This window comes from Pteropus alecto, unplaced genomic scaffold, assembly GCF_000325575.1.
Source record: "Pteropus alecto unplaced genomic scaffold, ASM32557v1 scaffold70, whole genome shotgun sequence".
Classification (NCBI taxonomy): Eukaryota; Metazoa; Chordata; class Mammalia; order Chiroptera; family Pteropodidae; genus Pteropus; species Pteropus alecto.
Genome location: NW_006431912.1, coordinates 3479177 through 3504153, shown reverse-complemented (window position 1 = coordinate 3504153; position 24977 = coordinate 3479177). Strand labels below are relative to the sequence as shown.

The 24977-nt window shown below is 36.2% G+C and overlaps 1 protein-coding gene and 1 long non-coding RNA gene across 7 annotated transcripts in view; both read right to left on the bottom strand.

The window, feature by feature from the left end:
• The window catches only part of IPO11 (importin 11), a 164379-nt gene extending 146061 nt beyond the window's left edge, over positions 1 to 18318 (bottom strand). For 2 of the 6 annotated variants that reach the window (XM_015599450.2, XM_025041188.1), the window contains exons 1-2: positions 18131 to 18315; positions 1177 to 1320 (exon numbers count right to left, since the gene is read on the bottom strand). In XM_015599450.2, coding sequence (XP_015454936.1) covers positions 1177 to 1314 — 138 coding nt within the window. In that variant the 5' untranslated portion in view covers positions 1315 to 1320; positions 18131 to 18315. Of the gene's footprint in view, positions 1 to 1176; positions 1321 to 18059 lie in introns of all 6 variants that reach the window. The other 4 variants (XM_015599443.2, XM_006906057.3, XM_015599446.2 and 1 more) reach the window with 3 other exon arrangements.
• Positions 18319 to 21857: 3539 nt separating this feature from the next.
• Positions 21858 to 24896, bottom strand: LOC112472405. Its single transcript, XR_003043629.1, has 2 exons — positions 24644 to 24896; positions 21858 to 22097 (listed from the first exon to the last, which is right to left on the bottom strand). It is a non-coding gene; the product is annotated as an uncharacterized LOC112472405 (long non-coding RNA).
• Positions 24897 to 24977: the final 81 nt, after the last annotated feature.

Here is a 24977-nt window from a genome sequence, read left to right as displayed (position 1 = left end):
AACCTCAAAGCCAAAAATATTAATGTGTGCTCTTTACCATAAAAAATATTATATGTTAAGAATTAAAAACATAGTATCTATACCATGATGCAGTTTTTAGAAAATCATGTGCATACACGCACGCACACACACACACACACAAAAGATTACAAAGATAATTGGGTAAGTCTCATTTAGTCCTTAATACTCATGACAGGGCAGTCATAGTCCCTCATTTCAGGTCTCCTCTGCAAAAGAAGGTGGACTTCTCTCACCATATTAATCACAATCGACTTTAACACTTTACATGTCTACCTTCCACACTAGATTGAATCATGTCTTAGCCTGGAGTCTAGCAGAGTCCAGCATAGCAGAACTTTCGTAAATGTGAGTGAATGAATGGAAGTAATGTGGGAACAACTGTGGAAGTTGGTGGATCTGAGATTGTCTCAGCTACACATAGGGAACCAAGAAAAGTTAAGCTGCAGGTGTCAATCCAAGTAGAAATATTCCATACATATTCTGAATAATAGGACCAGAACACAAGCCTAAGATCAGGCACACAATTTAAGAAATCTTCAAACTAGAATGAACAGCTAAGGTTAAAGAAGACTAAAAGTGCCAAGACAGTGAATACAGGGGAAAAGGAAGAATTAAGTTAAACTTAGCGGTGTTTGATCTATTATAAATATAATCTATTAATTAAGCTATTTCTCATAACACCCAGGAAAAGTGCAGATATGTCAAGAAAATAAAAATTTTAGTTTGAAAAAGAAAACAATGTTTCAAAGAGAAACACAGTGAGCAGGTAGACCTGACTCTGATACTGCAGCGGGGAGATGGCCTGAACAACTCTGACAACAACAATTAACCAGGGCAAGGATGAAGACAAAACATGAAAGTATACTGTCATGAGTTCAGCATTAACATGCTAAAATAGAAAATCAGCACAATCAAGCCTTCTGAACAGATACTACCGACACCCTGTTAGGTTACTTATTCATCCATCAACAAACATTTCTTAAAAGGCCCTCAAAGATCCATGCCCTGAATTAGTAAATGGCAGTGCAATGGCAGCCAAACAGTTGGTTCAGTTTCACTAGGTAAACCAGCAATACAAGATTTTTAAAACAATTAAAATAATGGTTTCTCATTTTATTAAAAAAAAATATCGTGAACTATTTTAGAACAACTTACCAGCAACACTGAATAGAAACCTGGCTGTGTCTCCCATTGTTTCAACTGCTCCTCAGCTGGTTTTAACACAGCAGTATCCTGACTGGTGGCCTGTGTTAAGACCTGAAGAACAACAGTGCTGGCACTATTGAGATCCATGGAAACCTGGCAATGATAAATTAACATACTCGAATGTACATTATACATTAAAAAATTATTAACAGAAACAAATATATAACAAGCTTAAATGCTCTGAATTACTCCTATACTTCAGTAATTCACCCACTCCATGTTTTTGCTGGATCTCTATCTTTTCTATATGCCACCCTTACTTAAAATTCCCATAATTCAATTCAAGCCAGCTAAAATAAAAATAAAGTTAAAAATCTTTTTAATAAAGCGAATATCTAAGCATATATTTTATATGCTGAACATTGTACTAAAAGCTTTATTCACTTATGTACCACTAATAATAATTCTATGTGGTAGGTAGAAAACTAAAGGATCAGAGACTTTACCTTGCCAAAGTCACAATCTATTAAGTGACAGTGCTTGGACTTGAATATCAAAGCCACTAGTCTTAGCCAGTATCTAATATTGTCTTCCTTGAATGACAGAATCAACATTTGAAGCATCTCTGCAGTCCCAAAAGCCCAATAAAATATATACTATTTGCTTAATAAATATTTGCTGAATAAAGTGATCAATTTTAAACAATAAAGTACTTCACGGTGAATCATATGGCAACTAATTAACTGATTGCATTTTATTAACTTATTTCATTAAATTTCTGAATTCAGAATCCCGTGTACCAGCCACTGTTCTAGGTGCTCAGACTACAACAGAGAACAAAACAGTATTCCTGATTTCATGCAGCTTACATTCTAATGGAAAAAGACAGATCTGTTTAACTAAAAAAAAAAAAGAAAAGAAAAAGAAAAAGAAAAAGAGAAGTAGTGATAATGAAGAAAATAAGATAATGTGTTAAGGATGGACTGAAATTTAATGTGTTACTTTAGACTGGGTATTCTGGAAAGGCTTCTCTTAAGTAGCATTTACAAGAGACCCAGCCATGCAGAGCTCCAGGTAGAGAAAACAACTGAAAACAAGGCCTTAAGACCATTGACAAATGACACTTAATGAGAAAAGGAGAAAGTGAAACAGGATGAGGTTGGAGAAGTAGGCAGGAATATTTCATGTACAACCTTATAGGGGAAAATAAAGTGACTAGACTTTTATATATGTACAAAAAAAGCCACTGAAAGTTAGGAAGAAAATATAAATATATTGATATGAATATAATAATAGAGAAATGCTCTGCTAGAACTCATCCCCATCCCACCTTCACTCCCAAAAAGAAAGAAAAAAGCCATGTCCTTGTCTGGGGCTACCACTTGAAAAATAAAATTACTGACTACTGTCAACCCCCAGGACAATTTTCACCTAGAGCAACAACTATGCAGAACACTCATACACACGCACCTTCACACTTCACATTTCTCTGGACTTTCACAGCAAGGCAATCCTTCATTCTATGTACTCTTATTCTTATGCCCCGCACACTCTCACCACTTACCTGTTCTAATGGAAGCTGCTAGATAGAGTTCCTATCCCTACCATCCTCCAGCACCCTGCTCCATCCAGGTCCTCCCTAGAAGTATACGCCCTATCCCTTCCACACCTTGATTTTGGCCCTTGCTCCCAAGAAGCCCATCCAATGTGGGAGGGAAAGCCTAGTTCATATATTTTTGGAGAACTAATTTTGGTCCAAGCACTGTGATAGCTGTTAGGATAAATAAGAATGAGAGTCTCTTTTTCTATCCAAATTCTGAGGGATAATTAATTGAGAAGCAGAGAGAAATATTCTTATCCTTAAAACAAACACTATTATGAGTGGTTCACCTAATAAGTAAAAAGACTTTAGGTCTGAGAAACAAACCATCATTCATAACTTCTATTGGAAGTATTTCCAAGTACTAATTAACTTATAAGGGAAGCTTTAAGCAGCAATCAGTTCCTAAATTACAGATTAAATGCATCCTCAAAAATAACAATTCAAGAATGAGACTTATAATGGATTATTTAAAAAACATATGTTTTAAAGATCCCAAACAAATCTATAAAAGCAATCTGGCAGGTGGACTAATATTACTGTTTTATAGAGGAAGAACTTACAGCTATCAGGAGAGTTGTCCAAGGTCATGTAGCAAACGTGTATGGCAAAATGAGGCCTGATAACCAGGTTTCTGGAAATCCAGCTCTTGCTACTATAACAAAATGGCCTCACCACACCCTACTCCCACATGTCCACAAACCTTCCATGCTCTCCCACAATAGGTTCCTGGAGAAATTGTCAAAAAGATGCCTGAATCCATTAGAAATCTAAAAATATCACATTTTCTATGCATTAAATATCCATACAGTACTCAATTGTGAAATTCTCTTGAAAGGACAGTGACGGCAACAAAGAAAGAGGGGTAAGGGGAGATGTACCGAGACATTCAGATGTAACAGTGGAAATAAACTTCACTGGGGTTAAAAGACAGATTACTACTGACTACTAGTAACCAGCTGGAGAGTGGTACACCTGGAAAACTAACCTTCAGTACTTTTTTTTGAAGGGAGGATTAGCATGCATAAATTTAACAGGGTTTCTACTGTTATTTGGACCTAGTAGTGAAGCAGACACAGAGTCTCCAAAACAGCTAAAGAGGACTGAGAGTGATAAAGATGGAAGAGGAAGAAGAAGGGAAAGAAGGAGAAAACAAGAGAGGCAGACTGGAAGATAAGAGAGACAGATGCTAACTTGTGGGAATGGCTAAATGTATTTCTCAAAGAACTTGACAGGATCTTCACAGAGATCATCACCAGATAGACCTGAAGACCAAGGAAGCTAGTCTCTCACAGTGGAAGCACTGTTAGGTCTCCTATGCAGAGGTTAACATGTATTGAGGAAAATCCTCTGTACATGTTAGAAGAATGTATGTTCTACCTTTCTGTGTTTCTATCTATAAGACCCTTAAGACAAACAAGCAAACAGAAGATTAAATTTGTCTTTTTTCTCACTAATAATGTATACATTGAGGTTGCTTTGATTTTCATTAATTTATATAGTTTTAAAATCAAGAGGAAACACTACTTTATTAGCTCTCAACTACAGAAGAGAATTAATTACTCAAAATTTAAATGCATATTCTTTCTTCTCTAAGAACAATAATAGAAAAGGAGAAAGTGAAAATTAAGAGGGCAGTCATTTTGCCCTTCTCATTATAGTACTTCACAATCCAGTCAGTTCGATTTATTCATTTGTGGACTTATACTATTCTTTGATTCTATGAAAGTCTAAACAATTTAGTAATGTGTGACCAAGAGCCTAAAAATACTCATATCCCGTTACTGGATTTTCTAGGCTTGTTTCTATAAGATACTTTTTGAATTCTGAAAAAATCCAAAGTTATACAGATGTGCCTGAAGTTAGAAACTTACTAATTTTAATTACAAGAAACAGCAGACAAGGGAAAACTCAGCATCTCTGCTTGCCACCAACAGACAGACTTCTCAGGCCTGCAATGACTTTAATCTCAGCTATGATGATTTTCTTTAGACTACTATATTATCTGAGTTTGTCCTTAAAGAGATTCCTACCCCACTATTAAGTTAAAGCAGTAAGTAAACTGACTTAGAAAAAGAAGGTGCAAGATTACAATAAAAATTGAAGAAAAAAGAATCTCAAAATCAAAAAGGTACCCTTGGTGAAATAATTTATTCAGGCATGGATCAATAAGGGATGCTAAAATCATTAAGTGAAAGAGTAGCTTTTGGGGAACAGTGTGTCCAAGTATCACCCCACAGACTATTTGCTTAATGTAATAAACAAACCAACCTTTAAAAAGGAGGGATCTGTCAGTCACCAGCTCAACCAAAAAGGCAAACTTAGTATCATGAACAGCTGCACAACTTGACCTTCAGTGCTTCCCTATGTGATGCAATAAGAAGTACACAATCTCATCTTTGAAATAACAAATAATCAGCTTTAATCTAATCAAGACTCTAGACCCAACTTCCAGTTTAAAAGAAATAGAAAGTCTCTTCTTTTCCAGAATACTTCTGGAATAGTGGTGTGAAGAGCTACACAAATCCTCTTCTCAATAAACAACCATAATTGGTAAAAATTATTAAAAACCACCTTTTAGTCTCTGGAAAGTGTAGTTAAGAACATGCAGCAAATAGAGAAACCTTCATGCATAAACTATTACTAAATCTTGATAAAAACAGCAAGAATTTGTGGCATTGGAGCCAGGAACTCACTCCTGCCCCATGGTGTGATATAGCCAAGAACATAGGGATCCCTCTCACCACAGTTCTTCCAAAGGGGCGAGCAACCAGCATTTCTCATCCACCCCATCTATGTGTTGCAGCTCTATTCCAGGCAAGCACAGCTAAGTGATTCCACCCAGACATCACTCCTGGCACAGATACTCTAGCCCAAGCACATCAGGCCCCAAGAGTAGTGGGCCTTAATCATGCCTACCCCAGCCAGCTCAAAGGGCAGAGGTTCCACACCAGAAATAATAACAGTTGGAGATTTCAATACTCTTCTTTCAATAATGGATTGAACAACTAGGAAGAAGACCAACAAAGAAGTCTTGAACAACATTATATACAAACCAGACCTAACAGACATTTACATAACATCCCACTCCACGACAGCAGAATGTACATTCTTCTTGAGTGTACGTGGAGTGTATGTGGAGCATTCTTCAAGACAGACCATACGCTAAGCCACAAAACAAGCATCTATGAATTTGAAAGGATTGAAATTGTTCTCTGATCACAATCAAAAATAGAAATGTGGGAATTTCACTCACATTTTCAAATTTCAACTTACTACAAAGCTACAGTAATCAAGACAATGTTGGTGACTGGCATATGGATAGCTGTATATGTCAATGAAACAAATCTGAAAGTCTAGAAACAAATCTTTACATATGAGGTAAATGATTTTCAACAAGGGTACCAAGACAATTCAGTGGAGAATTGTCTTTTCAACATATGATGTTGGAACAACTGGCTACTCACTTGAAAAAGAGTAGCTGGACCTCTTCTTTACACCATACACAAAAACTAACTCCAAATGGATCACAGAGCTAAACATTAAGAGGTTACACTATAAAACTCTTAGGAGAAAAATCTAGGAGTAAATCTTCACAACTTCATACCCACTGGCATGGCTATAATCAAAAAGATATATAATAAGAGATATTGATGAGGATGTGTAAAAATCAGAATTCTGATGCATTGCTTGTGGGAATGTAAAATGGTGCAGCTGCTTCAGAAAAGTACGTCAGTCTCTCAAAATGTTAAACATAGTTACTATACAACCCAAAAATTCCACCTCTAGATATATACCCAAGAGAAATGAAGACAAATGTCTACACAAAAACTTGTATAAATTTTCACAGGAATATTATTTATAATAGCCAAAAGTGAAAACATCTCAAATGTCCATCATCTGATGAATGTGTAAATAAAATGTGGTATTTACATACAATGGAATATTATTTGGCAATAAAAAGAAATCTTTTTTCATATATGCTACAATATAAATGAACCAGGAAACATTATGCTAAGTAAAAGAAGGCAGTCACAAAAGATCATATGTTACATGATTCCATTTTAATGAAATATCCAGAATAGGCAATTTTATAAAAACAAGAAAGTAAGTAGTTGCCTAGGGCTGGGGGATCAGGGGAAAATGTGGAGTGACTGCTAATGAGAACATGGTTTCTATTTTAGACAATAAAAATGTTCTAAAATTTACTGTAGATGTACAACTCTGTGAATATACTAAAAACTATTGAATTGTATAATTTCAGTGAGTGAACTGTATGGTCTACACATTATATCTTAATAAAGATGTTTCAAGTACTTTAACTATGTAGATGCCAGTCAGCAAGGAATAAGAAAAAGTGACTGAAGAAATAAAAAAACGTGGCTAGAGTATCAACAATAACTAATGTTAATTCAGAGCAAGGGAGAGAATTTGTTCAAGAAATTAAAGGAAGATTAAAGACATAAGATTTTGGACATAAGCCAGACAGTTCCAAAGATGCCAATCCCATTCAAATTCATACTGTACAGTTTGGATTCATTTCAGTTTCTCAAGGTCATTTGGCAATTTGGACAGGAAAATTCTTCTCTGTGCATGAATTATAAGTTATGTAGCATCCCTGCATATATATGTAAATAACACTTCATAGGGATCATTTTGACTAAAGATGTTTCCATATATCTCTAAGTACTGCAAATTAAAGAACCACTAAGACTACTGAAGTCCCTATGAGACTTCATGTAGACTATCAAATATTTTGAAATAAAAGATGTGCAATAAAATATATATAACAATAAGGAGAAGAGGAGTTGTTTCCTGGCTTTTTCTTCTCTACTCCTAAAATTTCCCATGTACTCATGAGTTTCAAAGAACCTACAAACGCTCCCACTTGGAAGAAGCTACAAGCTTAAATCTTCCTAAGCCAATCAGGACTTAAAAAAATTCTTGGTCTGTTTTGTACTTAGATATCTATAGTGTCAAATATAAAATATATGTGTAAAAGTATAGAAATATAAAAATGCCTAGGAATAAAAGACAAAAAGGAAATCTATCAGATTATAAACTGTAGTTGTATTGAGGGTAGCCCAAAGGGTTATAAGGATTCTTACAGTCCACATATTTTACCTTTATGATGAAAAAACAAAACAAAACAAAACACATATTTAGAGGCCAAGAAGTTTCATCTTTACCTATTCTAAATTTCCATGGAAAATTTGCTTCATTTCTCTTCCCTACTTCTAAAAATCCCAATTTCCGAAAAGCTTCAAATCATCGTGTATTTCTCTTGTCAAGCACATACCAAAAAATTCATGGTAATATATTAAATATCACATATTTAAGTAGATAATGTCACTAATTGCACTCTCATCATAAAAGTTCAGGAGAGAAAGCTTACGAACTTGGTTCAGTAAAATGATTTACTAAGCAACAGTACTGCCATACTACCTATATTTGTGATGGCAATGTTTGCCAAAAAACGATCCTCACTCAGGAGACCAAGTCTTGTAATCAAACAGCAGTTTTGCCTGCAAGTAGTCATCTCTACAAAGCATTTAATATTCTTACTATTGTGTTTATTAAAACAAGTTTAAAATATTTAACAGCCTGAGAAAAATAAAACCGAAAAGCTCTGATTTACTAATTATTTAGTTTCCTTCAAGCTTCACATATTATATATAGTATATTTCCATTACAGAAGAGGAAAATAAGTTTGTATTTGTTAGCAATATAGTCTTTTTTTTTTTTAGCAATACAGTGTCTTTAATCAGATTTCTAAGTATTCTCCACACGTTCCCACATCAACTTCTTCACCAGGTAACTGTGCTACTAGATCTACCATTCTAAAGATGTAAAAATAGAGTAATCTGCAGTGCCACCTGATGGTAAGAAGTGCTACACCACAAACAGTATATTCCAAGCATCCTTTTTCCCTCAACGACAGAGAAAGAGAAGGACATTGAAATTCTCAGTGACCACTTGGCCAGGACAACCATCCGGAAATACAGTAAGGTTTTCAAGATTCAAGAAGTGAGGTCAATAAATGCTGAGAAAAGAACTCCTGTGGGAAAGAAATGAATGAAAGCCTTAAAGAATAATTTAACAAAAAAGGTGGGATTCAAAACATGAAAATGAAAGCCTTACCATAAGGCAAAACATGACAACCAAAAAACTTCCTCAAGGGCTGTTTTTACTTCTGTAGTTCAATACTGCATCTTTAAAAATACTCTCTATCAAAACAAAACATGTGATAAAGCCATGAATGTGTTTTGAGCTTTACACAAAGTAAAAATGACAGAATTTAAGAAAATGTAATAACATAAACAATGTTTAAACATAAAGGAGACTGAGAAACTGTGGAACATGTACAGGCAGAGTAATATTAGAAAAGGGATGAAATCACCTGATGAGAAAAGCATTGCAGTATTCCACAGAAGATAAATATTCATAAAGAGGAAAAAGAATGCCCATATACAAGCCACTGAGAAAGTGACATTAATAACTTAGAAGCCTCAATTTTCCTCCTGGAAGAACAGGTATTGGGCAAATAAAAACTTGGAGAGCAGGCCTTTGGTTAAATGTATAAGCACGATAGTATTTACCATGTATTACTGGAGCATTTCCTACAGAGGGATGAGAGGAAGATGTTTTTTTTTTTTTTTTTCAATGATAGTTAAATTCCTGCAAGTCAAATCATAATCTACAGCCCAAATCTACAAAAAGAATAGGAGGCAGAAAACATATTCTTTGGGCATTATGAATAGGAAATATTACAAAATTACTAAACTGCCTGGAGTTAAAAGCCAATTAGAGAAAGACAATGTGTCTAAAACAAGAAATGAACTCATGTACAGACCAGAGAAGAGTTCAAAAAGAATAAAAATAGAAAAGTTATCATACTAGAAAGCTTAAAGAGAGGGAAATTCTATTATTTTGAGGAAACAAAATCTAAATTAAAGCAGGTTGTTAAAAAACAAAACAAACAAAACCAGTTAAACTTGAATCTGAGCAAGCTTCTAGTTTGTACTACCAATGGTAGGTAGAGGGAAAGTAGGTAAAAGATGAAATAAGATTGAAAATGAGCTAATAATTGTTAAAGCTCGGTGATGGATAAACCGGGGTTCATTATACAATTCTACTTTTATGTATTTTTTTTTTAAATGGCAACTAATGGACCATGATACAGAGATCACGAAAGTTGCTGTTCACAGCTGATATCGCGTCCTGTGGAAATCTGTAATTGCACTAGATAGTAAAGCACCCTTTCCTCCACATAATTCTATTATTACATCTCTTTCCTTGTTTACTTGCATCTCATCTACAAAATCATGAGCTGCTTAAATGCAAGAATTTTATTTTATTAATCTATATATGCCGACACCTACTATAGTGTCAGGGATATATCAAATCCTCAGTAAATGTTTGATGAACTAAATAAAGCAATAATATGATGGTAATTTCTAAGAGCAGAAGGCAAACTTTTAGAAAAGGTGTAACAAAAAGAGGTCAAAGAAATAACATCCTTCTGGAAGAACAGGAATTATATCAGAGTAAGGAAAGAAATAGCTACAAAAGATACTATAAGAATCAACAGTATGCTGAATGGCTGAAAAAAAATAATGAATGAATAAATAAGTAAATAGTCCATTCAGTATCTTCCTCTACTGAAATGGGGCTCATTAAACCAACAAAATTTAACAATACTTTTCACTGGGAATATCTATTTCTAATACCTTGGTTCAGGTTATCATTATTCTCTGAATGTTTATATAAACCATCTAAATAATTTCTTTGCTTCCAAGAATACATACCATCCCTTCTCTGCCCTTCCTTTTTCTACAGGCAGATTGCAGTGTGACTCTACAGTCCTTCCATGCAGACTTTGAGATTAAAATCCAAACTACCAAGCCTAGGAAGTAAGGACCTTAGTGATTTGGGCCTTGCTTGCTTTTTGCTTTCACCTTCTGCTGTTTTCTGCCTCGTGTGCTTCTGTCATGCCAAACTATCTACAGTTTCTCAAAAGTTTTAGGCTGCTTTTTAAAATTGAGTCATTTATGTGCCGTGTGTCTTCTGCCTAGAACGTACCCCTCACCTGCCTGACAAACACCCATACTGTACTCCTGTGGGTAACTCCTACTCAGCACAAATGCTGCTACCTTGTTTCCTTCTGGGAAGCCTGCCCTAGCCTCCCTGTGGTGAGTTAGGCCTCTTACATTCTTCCGTGTAACAGCTTATCATAGCACTTACACTATATTGTAATTGTTGTCTTTTTTCCTCTCTAGACTTGAAAGCAAAGACTCATTTATCTCTCAGAGTAATGCTTGGCCAGTTAAAACTACTTCATTGTTGAATACTGTAAATCCGAAATGCATCATCAGAGTTTAAAAAATGTGGAGTTATATACTCTGGAGTTAGACTGAGTGGGCTTGAAAAGTAAGAGAATTGGGTTCATTTTTGTGACTTTATAGCAGAGATTGGGATTTTGTCATTGAATTCATTTGTTTAACAAATATCTATTCATCACTTTTTGTTGTTGTTGAAATTCTGATCTCTTTAATGTAATCCTTAGTTGCTATACATAAAGCAACCTTGAAATTTGAAAACCATTATAAATATTGTAAATATTGGTTATTATCACAAGTATTAAATAGTGTATTTATATTTATCATTGTTCATATGTGCCAGTTATTATTTTAGATTCTGGTAATACACCTTTGAACATATCAAAGTCCCTGGTCTCTGAACCTTAAATTCTAATCAAGGGAGTCTGGACAATATATTAGAATGGCAGATAGTTAAAAGTGGTATGCATAAAAATTAAGGCTATCCAGACTAGAGAGCTTCTGGGTGAAGGGTGAGCTATTTTAGATTAGACTGTCAGGGAAGACCTATTTGATTAGTTGACAACTTAAACAGAGATTGGATTGAAATTGAAAAGCAAGATATGCAGATACCTAGAAGCAAGAGTTTTCCAGCCAGAGGGAACAAATACAAGGAAAAGACAAGGTACATTTTATATATCTATTCCGTTAAAGAGGGACAGCATGTTGTCTCCAACTCTCTTACTGTAGGTGAACACTCTTATCCTTGTCTCCTTGTAGTCTATGCAGGAATTTCTTTGATTATAGCACCAAGTGTGGAACTGTTGGGTCATAGGCTATACCTTGGTCATAGACAGACAGACATTCTTTCTTTTTCTTTCTCTCTTTCTCTCTCTTTCTCTCTCTGTCTCTCTCTCTCTCTCTTTCTCTCCCCTTCTCTCTCCTCCCCTCCCCTCCCCCCACTCCCCGTCCCTCTCCCTCTCTCTCTCAGCAATGGCAAGATTGTTTTCCAAAGTGGTTGTACCAATGTGTACTCCTAGCAACAATGAATAAGGGTTTATTTCCATACATTCTTGCTAGCACTGAATATTTCCAGACTTTGTAATTTTTACCAATCTGATGATTGTTAAGTAATATCTCAATTCTTAAAAAATTCCTGATAACCAGTGACATAGAATCTCTTCTGATATTTATTTGGCTTTTCCTATCTGTGACTTATCTATTTATAACCTTTGTCCAGTTTTCTCGTTTTGATTCACAAGGGTTCCTTGTATATCCTGTACAATACTCCTTTCGGTCTTTTAAAATTCTCCTAATCTTTACCTTGTTAACTTTGCGTATGGTGTTTTCACTGACTCCATTCATTCTGCTCTTCAATTTATCCGTAATATAAGCTATGGTCTTGATGTCTTATTCTGATTCTCAGGTCAAAGCTAAAAAAGTCCCCAAACTCTAAAACACCTAATTTCTCTTGAGGTATCAATAGACACCACCGTGATCCAAAAGAAAGAAATCTTTTGCCAAAATTTTTGTATTGGGTTAGGAGACTTGAATTCTAGGTTTCAGAAATGTCATTAATGAGCCTGTGACTTTATAGAAGTCAGTTTTTTTTTTAAACTTTGGAACACAGTTTCTTGCTCAGTAAAACAAAGTGTTTAAATTAGATATACTTACCGTTTAGAGAACAGATATGAATGTCTCTATGGTGACAGGGAAATTATTTTAATGATTCGGAACATTTTAATGATAAAATGTAGAATAGTTCCTAATTGGGGGGACGTTACTGGGCATACAGCCTATACCTGTTTTAATGAATAATTTTTTATAAATGCAGTGACTACTTAGGCTAAACTCTCAAAATAAGAATGAGATTCTCCTAAAACAGAGTTATATAGACACTGATGTTCTGGACCAGTGACTGGAAATTACCAACCGAAGATGTATATATTTGGCGAGAACTAGATGATATCTTAACGTTAAACTTAGCAAAAGGTTTTGATTAAACTTAAATCTGATCAGTTATAGTTTATTAAATTTAGGCAGATGCTATTACTCCAGTTCAAAGAACAGTATCTGGCTCAAAATCAGGCTTACAGCTTCTCCTTCCTATTTCTTTATGTCAAAGAAGGAATTTTAAAATCAACAAGCATAACGGCTGTTGTTTACTAGTTTTAATACATATGTGTATTTTTTTGTTTCAGCCAAAGAGATGTCAAAGAGGTAGTAACACTACTTGGGGCCTCACTGCTGGCACTATCTTGGTGTAGGGCTAACTACTGTTTAGGATAAGCTCCTTAACTTTTCTCATTAGGAGGTGTTCATTCACATATACCAAACAGGCAAGAGACTTATTATAGTTTACTATTGTCATTTCACTAAAAACTCCAAGTGAGACACGAATACTTGGGTTTTCTGAACAGGACTTCTCTCACAGCTGCCTCGTGGCCCTGTGTACCGCCTTCTTACATACTATATAATCTACCCATATATTTCTCTGTCTCCCTCCACTAGAGCACAAGCATACCTTGTTTAATTGCACCTCACTTTATTGTGCTTCACAGATGCTGTGGTTTTTTTTTTTTTTTACCAATTGAAAGCAAGCGCCCCATCAGCAAAAAGATTATGACTCGCTTTCTCGTTATGGCCTAGAACCGAACTTGCAATATCTCCGAGGTATGCCTTCATGCTCTCCGTAGGGGCAGAGATATTTTTGTCTTTTTAGATCACAGATGTATCTCAAGCGCCTAGACTAATGTCTGACATTTGTAGGTGTTCAATAAATACTTATTGAATAAACGAAGGTAGAAAAGTCTAATGATAAACCAAGTAAATATCAGAAAGCTGATTGGAGAGCATAGGATTAGAATGAAGATAAAGCCTGCATTAAACTCTCTGGTGATTCAATTTGGATTTACAGTATTCGACAATGAAGTAGTTTTAATTGGCCAGGCATTACTCTGAGAGATAAATGAGAGAGTTTTTGCAGTCAAGTCTAGAGAAGAAAAAAGACAATAATTACAATATAATGTAAATGCTATAAGCTGTTACACAGAAGAATGTAAGAGGCCTAACTCACCACAGGGAGGCTAGGGCAGGCTTCCCAGAAGGAAACAAGGTAGCAGCATTTGTGCTGAGTAGGAGTTATCCACAGGAGTACAGTATGGGTGTTTGTCAGACAGGTGAGGGGTACGTTCTAGGCAGAAGACACACGGCACATAAATGACTCAATTTTAAAAAGCAGCCTAAAACTTTTGAGAAACTGTAGATAGTTTGGCATGACAGAAGCACACGAGGCAGAAAACAGCAGAAGGTGAAAGCAAAAAGCAAGCAAGGCCCAAATCACTAAGGTCCTTACTTCCTAGGCTTGGTAGTTTGGATTTTAATCTCAAAGTCTGCATGGAAGGACTGTAGAGTCACACTGCAATCTGCCTGTAGAAAAAGGAAGGGCAGAGAAGGGATGGTATGTATTCTTGGAAGCAAAGAAATTATTTAGATGGTTTATACAAACATTCAGATAATAATGATAATCTGAACTAAGGTAGTAGCCAGAGGAAAAGAGTAGATGAAAGAGGTATAAGAGTTGGTAAATAATTAGTAAGTGATGAGAAGAGTAGCACATACAAGTAATGAGTTAAGATTCTAGGCATCTCCAACTGAGTGGTGCATGCAAGGATCATGGAAGAAAGAGAAGCAAATTCAAAAAGGGTTAGATATAATTTCTGGCATAAGTTTAAGGTATCTTAAGACAACAATGTGTCAGAGTTCAAGAACAATCTTTGCTAAAGAGACAGAGATTTGGGAGTCAACAAAATAGAGCTAGCGGTTGAAGTTATCAGGGATGAGACCACTCAAGGAGAGTAGGCAGAAGTAGAAGACAGTACCCCAGAGTCAAACGAATATCAAGGTGGTTAGAGAAGAAAGAAAAATAAACCAAGGAAAGACTGGCCAAGACACAGAAAGGAAATAAGTGTTGCAGAAGTTTAAGAGTATTTCAAGGAGGACAACTAGTCAAAATGTCAAATTACTAAAAAGATTCCATTACGTTTCACAACAGAGATAATGGTGATCATCAACCCATTAAATTCAGTGACAGGAGACTGCCAGCCTTCAATATACAGAAAAAAAAAAAGGTAGTAAAAAGGTGGAGAAAATTAATATAACTGTTTCAAGAAACTTAAGAAATAATTACAGATGAAATGAAAGATGAATCTAAAGTGAGGAGAGTGTATTTAAGATGCGTATGTTTAATTCCTGATAAGTTAGTGCCACTAGAGAGTAAAAAGGAGATCACCAAGTGTTATGGACTGAATTGTGTTTCCCCCCAATTCGTATGTTGGAGCCCTCACTCCCAGTATCCTCAGTATTTGAGAGATTTTTGAAGAGATGATTAAGTTAAAATGAGGCCATCATCCAATAGAGTTGGTGTTCTAATAAGAAAAAGAGGTCCCAGAGGTCCCAGTGCACAAAGGCATGACCATGTAAAGAGGCAAAAAGAGGGTGGTCATCTGTTAAGTTAAGGAGAGAGGCCTCAGATGAAACCAATCCTACTGGAACTTTTATCTTGGACTTTGAGCTTGCCAAACTGTAAAAAAAAAAAAAAAAAAATTTATTGTTTAAGTCACACAATCTGAAGTATTCTGTTATGGCAGCCCTAGCCAAATAACAGACTAAAGAAAGTCTCCCTGAGGAGTAAAAACTCAGCACAATTAGAGATGAACAATAGAGGTAGACATGTTTGCAGGTGAAAGAGAACAAAAAGCAGTAAAATTGTCACCAATTTATTTCATTACCTCTGTGAAGTAGAAAGCAACATTATCCAGGAAAGAATAAAGGAAGTGGTGGGTTAATAACCACCACAGGAAACAGGAGTAGTTACTGGAGACATACAGGATTATTGGGCTGCTCGTCCATTACTCAATAAATGTTTGTTGTTAAATGAACACGTAGCTGTCATTAATGAAAGCTTTAATTCAATTTTAATAAGGTGAACTCTGGCAGCAACTAGCAAAAGAAAAGCATTGGAATGAATCAGAATCTGGGTTATGAATCTAAAAAAGTGTGACCTTATACAAGTCACTTACTATTTCTGGGCCTTAGTTTCTTTAACCAGATACATCAGACACGATAATCAGCATAAGATGATCTCATGTTAAAATAAATAATGCTATAATTTATTCAGTCTTCTTTATCAATTGAAGTGCATCTCAAGCTTTAATGTAGATCATGTCATCTAGAGAGCCTGTTAAAATGCAAATTCTGATTCAGTAGATCTAAGGTTAAGGCTGAGATGGTACATTTCTAATAAACTCCTAGGTGATGCCATTTGCCACATTTTGCGTAGCAAGGGTATAGAACACTGATCCAGCTCAAGCTCTACAAAGCTTATAATTGTGAGCTTATCTGTAATCAGCTTGATATGCAGAAAACCAAAGACACTCCAGACTCGCACCTGTACATTCCCTGAACTACTCTGATATTAACTGACAGTCCACATTGGGTGCAGATAGAAAAAGAATAATTCTGCCAACAATAACACAAAACTAGAAGCCCAAAATTAAATACAAATATACACTCATATACATACATGCAACACAAAAGTTAAAATCTATCTAATCAAACATATTATCTCCCAAAATAGAAATATTTTTATTTCTTGAAAAACATATATATTTATTTCCAAAAAAATCGTTAGCATCTCAAGCCTACAAGTATTTTTTTGCATTCTAATTTGATCTGAATGCAAACACATTCGCAATGTCACATAAAGATTTTTGTATTAATTACCAAATAATTTTCACATTTGTTAGAACCTCTAATCATATTACCACAACTAATTCATTTGTGGTGAGAATTCTCTTCTGCTTTAGGAAGTGTAACTAGGACAGAGCAGCCTAGCCGCGCTAGGGCTAAAACATATTGCCACAAAGCACTGCTATAATTAAACTGTTTCTACTATTCCCTGTGCTAGGTTACGGGTTGGGGAGGAGGGGGATGGGGTCCACATTCCTATCAAGACCAATAGGGAGAGATTTGCATTCTAAAATCACAAAAATCTTCCTCTGTGACAAGATATAAGAAAAGGTGTCTTACAATGGATGTCTTATATTGTAGTCACTCTGTCCTTAACCTGAAGCCTCTGCACTGAATATAGAAGTTTGAAAGAACATGAAAATGGAGGAGTGAACTCTCCATCCAACAAAAATATATGGTTGTAAACTGTTCTTCCTTACTCCCTTAAGAATAACCAAAACTCAAGGACACTACCGCACTACAACAACTAAGCTCCTTTTAACTGGGTGGGGAGGGAGTATGTCAATTGCAATCTTGGCACCAGTAGGCAATTCACCAGTCCTAGTTATTCTAGTCAAGTTACTTTGAAATAATACTTCCCTCAATCACCACCATGTCACAAAAGACTAAAGAAAAACGACAAATGCGATGGGCCTCAAATCGTATTGCTCAATCACAAATTCCCCCCAAATATAAAGCTGCAGAAGTCACTGGGCTTGAGCACTGGCGGCCATACCTTAGCAAGCAGGTCCTCTCTGAAAATGTGTACCTTCCTTCACTTCCTTCACTAAAGGCAAGCAAGGATCTAATATTTAATTAAAGCGTTCACAGTATTGCCATTAGCAGCAGTGTCGTGTGTGCGATAACATACAATGGTTTTATACTAAAGATGACCATGGTCTCTCAAAATTTGCACCACCTATATCCCAAGGGCAAATGCACCACCCTGGCCCGCAATAGCATCCAGAATGGGCACCCTACGCTCTACTCATCTTGCAACCCAGTGTCTGCCTCCCCGTACCCTGGTTCCTCTATGCCATGCTTCCCGCTCCCGTTTGACTGGGGCAGCCCCGAGCTCCCAGGAGTTCCTAGGGTTACGCAGAGAGTCAAGCGTGCAGGCCGCCCTCGCCGCGCCACTGTTATCCCTTATCTCCCGGTAGCCCCACGTTCCTCCTTCGCCTTACAGGTCTCCGCTGTCCAGCCCACTCCTCCCTTTCATCGCGCGCGCTCTGGGGCTCTCAGGCCGGGGCCTCACCGCTTGGTTCGGTCCGGAATAGCCCAGTTCTCCCGCTTCCACTTCCCAACACCAAGCGGCAACGGTTGGCCCCGCGCCCCACGCTTACAGTCCACACGCCGCCGCCTACTGATGCCGAAAGCGGCTTCTAGGAACGCGCCATGTTCCGCGTCGCAGCTCTAAACGACGCGGACGCGCGAATATTGCGTCACCGGCTCCCAGAGCGCGTGGAATAGCAAAGAATGACGGCGATAGGACAACGGCGGGAAGAGGAAGGAGGGGCTTCCTCTTCGAAACCCAAGGCGCCGGGCATCTAGATCAGCAGTGTGCGCTTGCGCAGTATAGAGTGCAGGCAGGCTGGACTCAGCGGGATCTGTAACCATGGAAACCATAGTGCCGCGTTTCCCTACTCCTGAGAAAATCAATTGTTTCCTGGGTTGATTGAAGCTTAAATCAGAACCATTTTCCCTTCTGTAGTCTAGATATCATCTGCTAAACTGCACTGTTTCATGGGTCCTACTCTCATCAGTCAATCCCCTCATGAATATTTTTTAAGGTCCTAAACTTGCTGGGTGCTCTACTCCAAAAGGATAGCAAGGGTGGAAAGATTAAGAAGGAAGTTCAGTTCTCCCTGTCTCTGCTACTAGCTAGCTTAGTGATCTAAGTTTTCTTATCTTTAGAAAGAGAACTTATGAAAAAAAAAATAGAGATTAATAATAATAGATAACATTTCTGAGCATGTACAATGTGCCAAATAGTTCTAAGTTCTTTATATGAATCATGTATTTTAATCCTCAAACCAATCTTTTGAGATGCTTTTTATTATGCCCATTTTACAGATAAAAACAAAAAACAAAAACAAAGCACAGAGAAGGCAAGTAACCTGCCAAAAGTCACACAGCTAGTAAGTGGCAGTGTTAGGATTTGAACCAGGCAGTAAGTCCTGCATTAAAAAGATGTTCATTGCACAAGGCTGTTTTTAAAAGTAAATATGTAAAAAGTATCTAAGTGACTACCAAGAAAAGAATGATTAAATCATGATACATGCATATATAATAAAACACAAATTGTCCATTAAAATTATGTTGACATGAATTTGTTGACATGTTAATACATTCACAATGCATTGGTGAAAGAGTAGATTACGAAACAATATGTTCAGGATATTCTCTTTTTAAAATAAATGTATGCCAAAATGTTAATTTGTCACTAGTTAAAATTTAGAATTTGTCACTAGTTAAAATTATGGGATTTTTTTCTTTTTTACTTAATTGTATCTTCTGATTTTACTGATAGGTAATACTTCTCAAATTTTAATTCTGCCTAGAATTACATGGGATCTTGATAAAATCACATCCTGATTCAGTTTGAGGTGGGGCCTGAAATTCTTTGCTTCTAATGAGTTTCCAGTTAATGCCAATGCTGCTGGTCCACAGTCACATTTTGAATAACAAGGCTATAAGGAACGTGTGATATTCCAAAGTGGAGGAACACAGATTCAAATTTAGATGCATGCTTTATGGTAGATAGAATAAAATATATCCACATCCTAATACCCGAAATCCGTGACTATTTACTTTTCATGGCAAAAAGAATTTTGCCAGTGCTATTAAATTAAGAATCTGGAGGTGGGAAGATTAATCTGGATTATCCAATATAATCACAAGGGTCTTTATAAGAGGGAGGAAAGTATCAGAGAGAGATGTGACTGTGGAAGCATAGGTCAGAGCAATGTGGGGCCATGAGTCAAGGAATACAGGCAGCCCAGAGAACCTGGAAGTCAAGGAAACAGATTCTCCCTTACAGCATCTGGAAGAACCTTAACGCTGCAGATAATTTTAGACTTCTGATCCTTAGAATTCTAAGATAATAAATTTGTGTTGTTTTAAGTTATGGTTTGTGGTGAATTTTTTTACAGTAGCAATAGAAAAGTAATACATGCTCCAAAGTCATAGGCTTTCCAATTTGCTACATTTCATTTAATATTGCAACTTGTGTAAAATTGGGCCTTGGGCAACTCCATAACACAGCTCATTAGATACTTATAGATTAACTCTTACCAGGTTATGAAAATAAGTTTTTGAGAAATTAATTGATCTGCCCCTGGTAATATAATTTGGAGCAGATTCAGTTTTGTTTATGATTTTTTAAAAACTTGAAACACTATGGCTTTCAGTAAGGACTGATTACATTAACTATGGTATGTTCTTAAAATAGAATATTATCAACATATTAAAAATAGCAATGTAGATTTATATTCATTAGCATTAAACTAAACATGTCCATCATATTTAGTTAAGTAAGAATAGGAGCTTAGAAAATTTTTATATATACAAAGTCTTGGAAAATATGTTAATGACAATGAACTCTGGGTGGTGGGTTTTATGTTCTGAAATCTTGTTATATTATCTATTTTTTGTAATGTTTAAGTATTATTTTAATAAACAAGAAGAAATAATAAAACTATTTCTAGTTTGGAAAAGGGTACATAAGAATACTCTGTACTATTTATTTTTTTAGGTGAACTTGGCATTTTTTTCATATACTACAAAAATGAAAATTGATTCAACTGTTTTTGGAAAATAATTTGTCAATATGTAGATCCAGGGACTAAAATGTTCACAGAGTTTGCCTAAATAATTATATTCTTGGAAATCTACACTAGGGAAATAATCCAAAGCATAGAAAATATCTTTCATGTATGCACTAAAATGTGTATGCCTTTATTTTTTACAACAATGGTATAAAAATGATTTAGTAAACTCTTATGCATTCACAAGGTGAAGTCTTCTTTAGCAGCTTTCAATGTTGGTCATCAAGACTGTATAACTTGGAAAAATGCTTTTTATTTTCATGTATTTTATGAAAAAGAAAACCAGTAAGTTGTATTAATTCAACTATTTAGAAATACATATTGCTAAAACAATAAAACATGTCAAAATGTTCATAGACATTATCCCAGCATAGGGAGATCAGAGGTAAATTTTTCATTTCTTTCTACTTTGTTTTTCAAGATCTTTGCAAGTTTGTTTTCTTGTTTTGTTTATAATGTAGTTGTCCTATGTTTGAGGCCCAGGAAATGCATAGAAAGGGAAAATAAAGTTAGTTTTACTTACTACATTTCTGTCGTTGTTACTTTGGACATAAATTTATGATCTGAAAATATCAGAACATGTCTATGGAAGAATCTTGCTCATAGTATTCAAGGTACATTATTTCTTTCAGCCAAATTTCATCAAAATTTTCTGTTAATAGACAGTACAGTGGAAAATAAATCTCTAGGTACTCTGAAACTGTCAAGCTTTGTGAGGCAGCATTTCATTTTAGCATTTAGATTTGGATATCATCACAATAATGTTTCATTGTTCTAATCAAATCAAACAGTTTGATATTAATTAGATTTCATTTTCATTTTTGTTTAATCTCATTCAGGTGAATTATATTCCTTTCAAAGGAACATAATATTTCAGTGCTGACTCTGTCAAAAGTATGAAATTCAAACATTGTTTTTATCACTTTTGAATACATTAAAAGTTACAAGAAACTATATTTTTTACAATAAAATGCTCACATTATATTTTTATTCTTTATTATATTCTCTGCACATTTAAAATGTTATCATTTAAAATATGCTGTGAATGTAAATAAGCATCTTCTACAAGAGCAAATGCTATTATAATTCTTTTTCAAAACATTTTACTAACAAAAAACTATAAGAATGTCAATGAATCAATTATGCACACACACATTGAGAAAAATAATTATTTTTAATTAACAAAGGATATAAACATGAACCAGAGAAGCATGAAATTATTTTTTATAATTACAAAGCCATTCATAGCTGCAAAGATAACCAATACATTCCAGCATAAATTTCCAAAGCTCATTTCTTTAATGCAGCTCATATCTCAGCATCACACAATTCCCTAGGACTCAGGGGATCCATGTTGCATCCAATATTATCTCACTTCTGAATGATGCCTTGGAACTAACAGAAAAAAAAAAAATGGATGAAATTTGGCCAGAATACTAAGTGATCCCAATTATTTGAACGATTACTGTGTATTGATGATGGTAGCTTTCCCCATATATTTTCATTCCTGTAGAAATTCTTCAACCATTATTTTAGTGCAAAAAGTAGTGAATCCCCACCTTTAGTGTGCATCGGAATCTCCTAGAAGTTCTGATAAAATCTATTTGCCAGGGCCCAAACCTATTCTGATCCGGAATGTTTAGAGTGGGGCTTGGGAATGGGAATTCTCATTAATGCTATATTAGTTTGCTAGGGTTGCCATAAAAAAAAAAAAAAAATACTCCAGATTGGGTGGCTTAAATGACAGAAATGTGTTCTTTAATAGTTCTGGGGGCCAGAAGTCCAAGATCAAGGTGTCGGCAGGGCTGGTTTCTCCTAAGGCCTCTCTTCTTAGTTTGCAGGTGGTCACCTTCTCACAGTGTGCACACACATCCTTGTGTCTCCTGGTATGTCCAAATTTTATCCTTTTATAAGGACAGCAGTCAGGTTGAATTCAGGTCACACCCTGAAGGCCTCATTTTAATAGTCACCTCTTTAAAAGCCCTATTTCCAAATATAGAGATTAGGGCTTCAACATAGGAATTTGGGGAAGGAGGGAACAATTTAGCCCATAACACCTGTCCTAGTATATCTGATGCAATTGGCTCAAGGTTCACAGCTAGACAAACACCAATTTAGTCTCTAGCTAAGCTAAATGTGCACATTCACTTCATTCTTTTAGTTTATATGGCTTAAAATATGACACCTCTTCTAGCCAGGTCTTGTTATATTACTCCAAAAGAAAATTATCATTTGGTTTCCATTCTTATTGCCTCCTATGCTACATAAAATAGCCTCTCACACTCACGCTCTTGATCTTTCTCCTCTACTTTTTCTTCATACTTATCACCTCTTGACATAATGTTTTACCTGACTAGATTATTAGCTCCACTTTGCTTTGCTCATCGCTGTATCCCCAGTGTGCAGAACAGTGACCCAAGAAGATGAGTATGGCTCCGATCCCCAGTATGCAGAACAGTGACCCAAGAAGATGAGTATGGCTGAGATGCCTTCTGTAAACTAAAAGGCAAGGTCTTCTGAGGAGGAGCTGGGGAGGTGGCAAGGAAGGAGGACTGAGAAGAATTAAGGTTTGAAGAACTTTATGGAGAATGAGAGAGGAAGGTTAGAGGGAATTCAAGAAGAGAGGCTGTGCAGGGTTCAGAATTCAGCTAAATGTGGTCTATTAATGCCTCCTATCTTCACTGTTGTGTGATTCCCAGCAGCTCTCAAACCTAGACAGGAGCAGTGACAGCAAAATGGTTACCATTCCTCAGTGACCACCCTTGCTCCTTAGCATACATCTTAGCCCTTTCACAATAAATCCCTATTTACCTTACCTATTTAGTCCTCAGCTATACCAAGTTTCTTTTTCTTCCGTAAACATCTTTATATCTTGGCTTTGTTAATGCCATCCTCTTTGAATCCCCAACCTTTTCCTGGCTAACTTTTGTTTGTCCTTTAAAGACTCAGCTCAAATATTATATTTTGAAAATGTTCCCCAGTTTCCTCAAATATTAGTCATAGTGCTATGATCATAGCTATTCCTCTTTTAAAACACACAGTCTTTGGAATATACACCTACATTCAAGATGAGGCTATCATTTTTACTGTGTGATGTTCAGCAAGATATTAAACATTTTTATTCCCCAGTTTGCTCATCTGTAAATGGATATAATGATAAGACATATTTCAGAGAACTGTTTGGAAAGGTTAAATGACATAATGTACTTAAAGTACCTGGGACATAACTGAACAGCAAATGGTGTTATTATTGCAATTATTTGTCTCCCACTCTTGATAATTCTTTAAAAGCAGGGATCATGTCATGTTAACCTTTTTATTCCTAACATCTGATACAGTGGCTGGCACACTAGATTCTCCAGAATTGTGGAATATAATGATGAGTAATGGAATGAACTAGGTAGTAGAAGATGCTACTAGGGTATACAAGTTTTTGCCTGAGTTAAAACTACAGCAAAGAAAGACCAAGGCTTGGAAATGCACACACAAATTGTACAGGGAAAAGTCATCTTTGTTAATGACAGAAAAAAACCTGTTTCTTCAAGGAAATTGGGTACATACAGAAACATTAAAAACTGAAAGCCAATACACTGGCAGGCAAAAGTGACATGGACCTCGTACTCATGGAGCTTATAGTTGGATACGTTGTCCTACCACAATACCCAATGCATACCAATTACCACATTTACTGAGTTTTGGACTTTTTGTCTCCCATGCTACTTAAAATAGCCTCTCCCACCCTCCACGTGGATCTCTTTCTCCTTTGCTTTACTGTTTTCTTCACACTGACATAAACTGTGGAATAAACTATTTAACTTTGAATCTCCAGCACCCGGCAGTGTTTAATACCTAACTAGAGCGCAGTAAACGTTTGGGAAATGAATAACAGGGCATAAAAGGAAGCGAGGCAACTAGTAGCCCTAGTGGCACTAGACACTTACTGTACTCTTGGAGTTCCTTTCCACAACGCCAGAAGGGGAACACTCCCCCAAAGGAGCAAACTCCTCATCCCAAGGTGCTGGGTTTCCCACCCCAAAACTGCTAGGAAACAGGAGCGAAGCACGTGACAGAAAGAAACCTTTTCTGGACTTCAGCGATCCTGGAACCCGGCCTGACACAGCATCCACAAAGCCTAATCACATTACATAACATCAATCTCCACCGAAACCTGTTGAACCAACGGGGTGGGCACAGGCACGACAGGCTCCGCCCCCATTCTAAACTAGCCAATCCAAACTGCCAGAATCGGTAGCGCGGTGCCTTCCGGGATCTGTA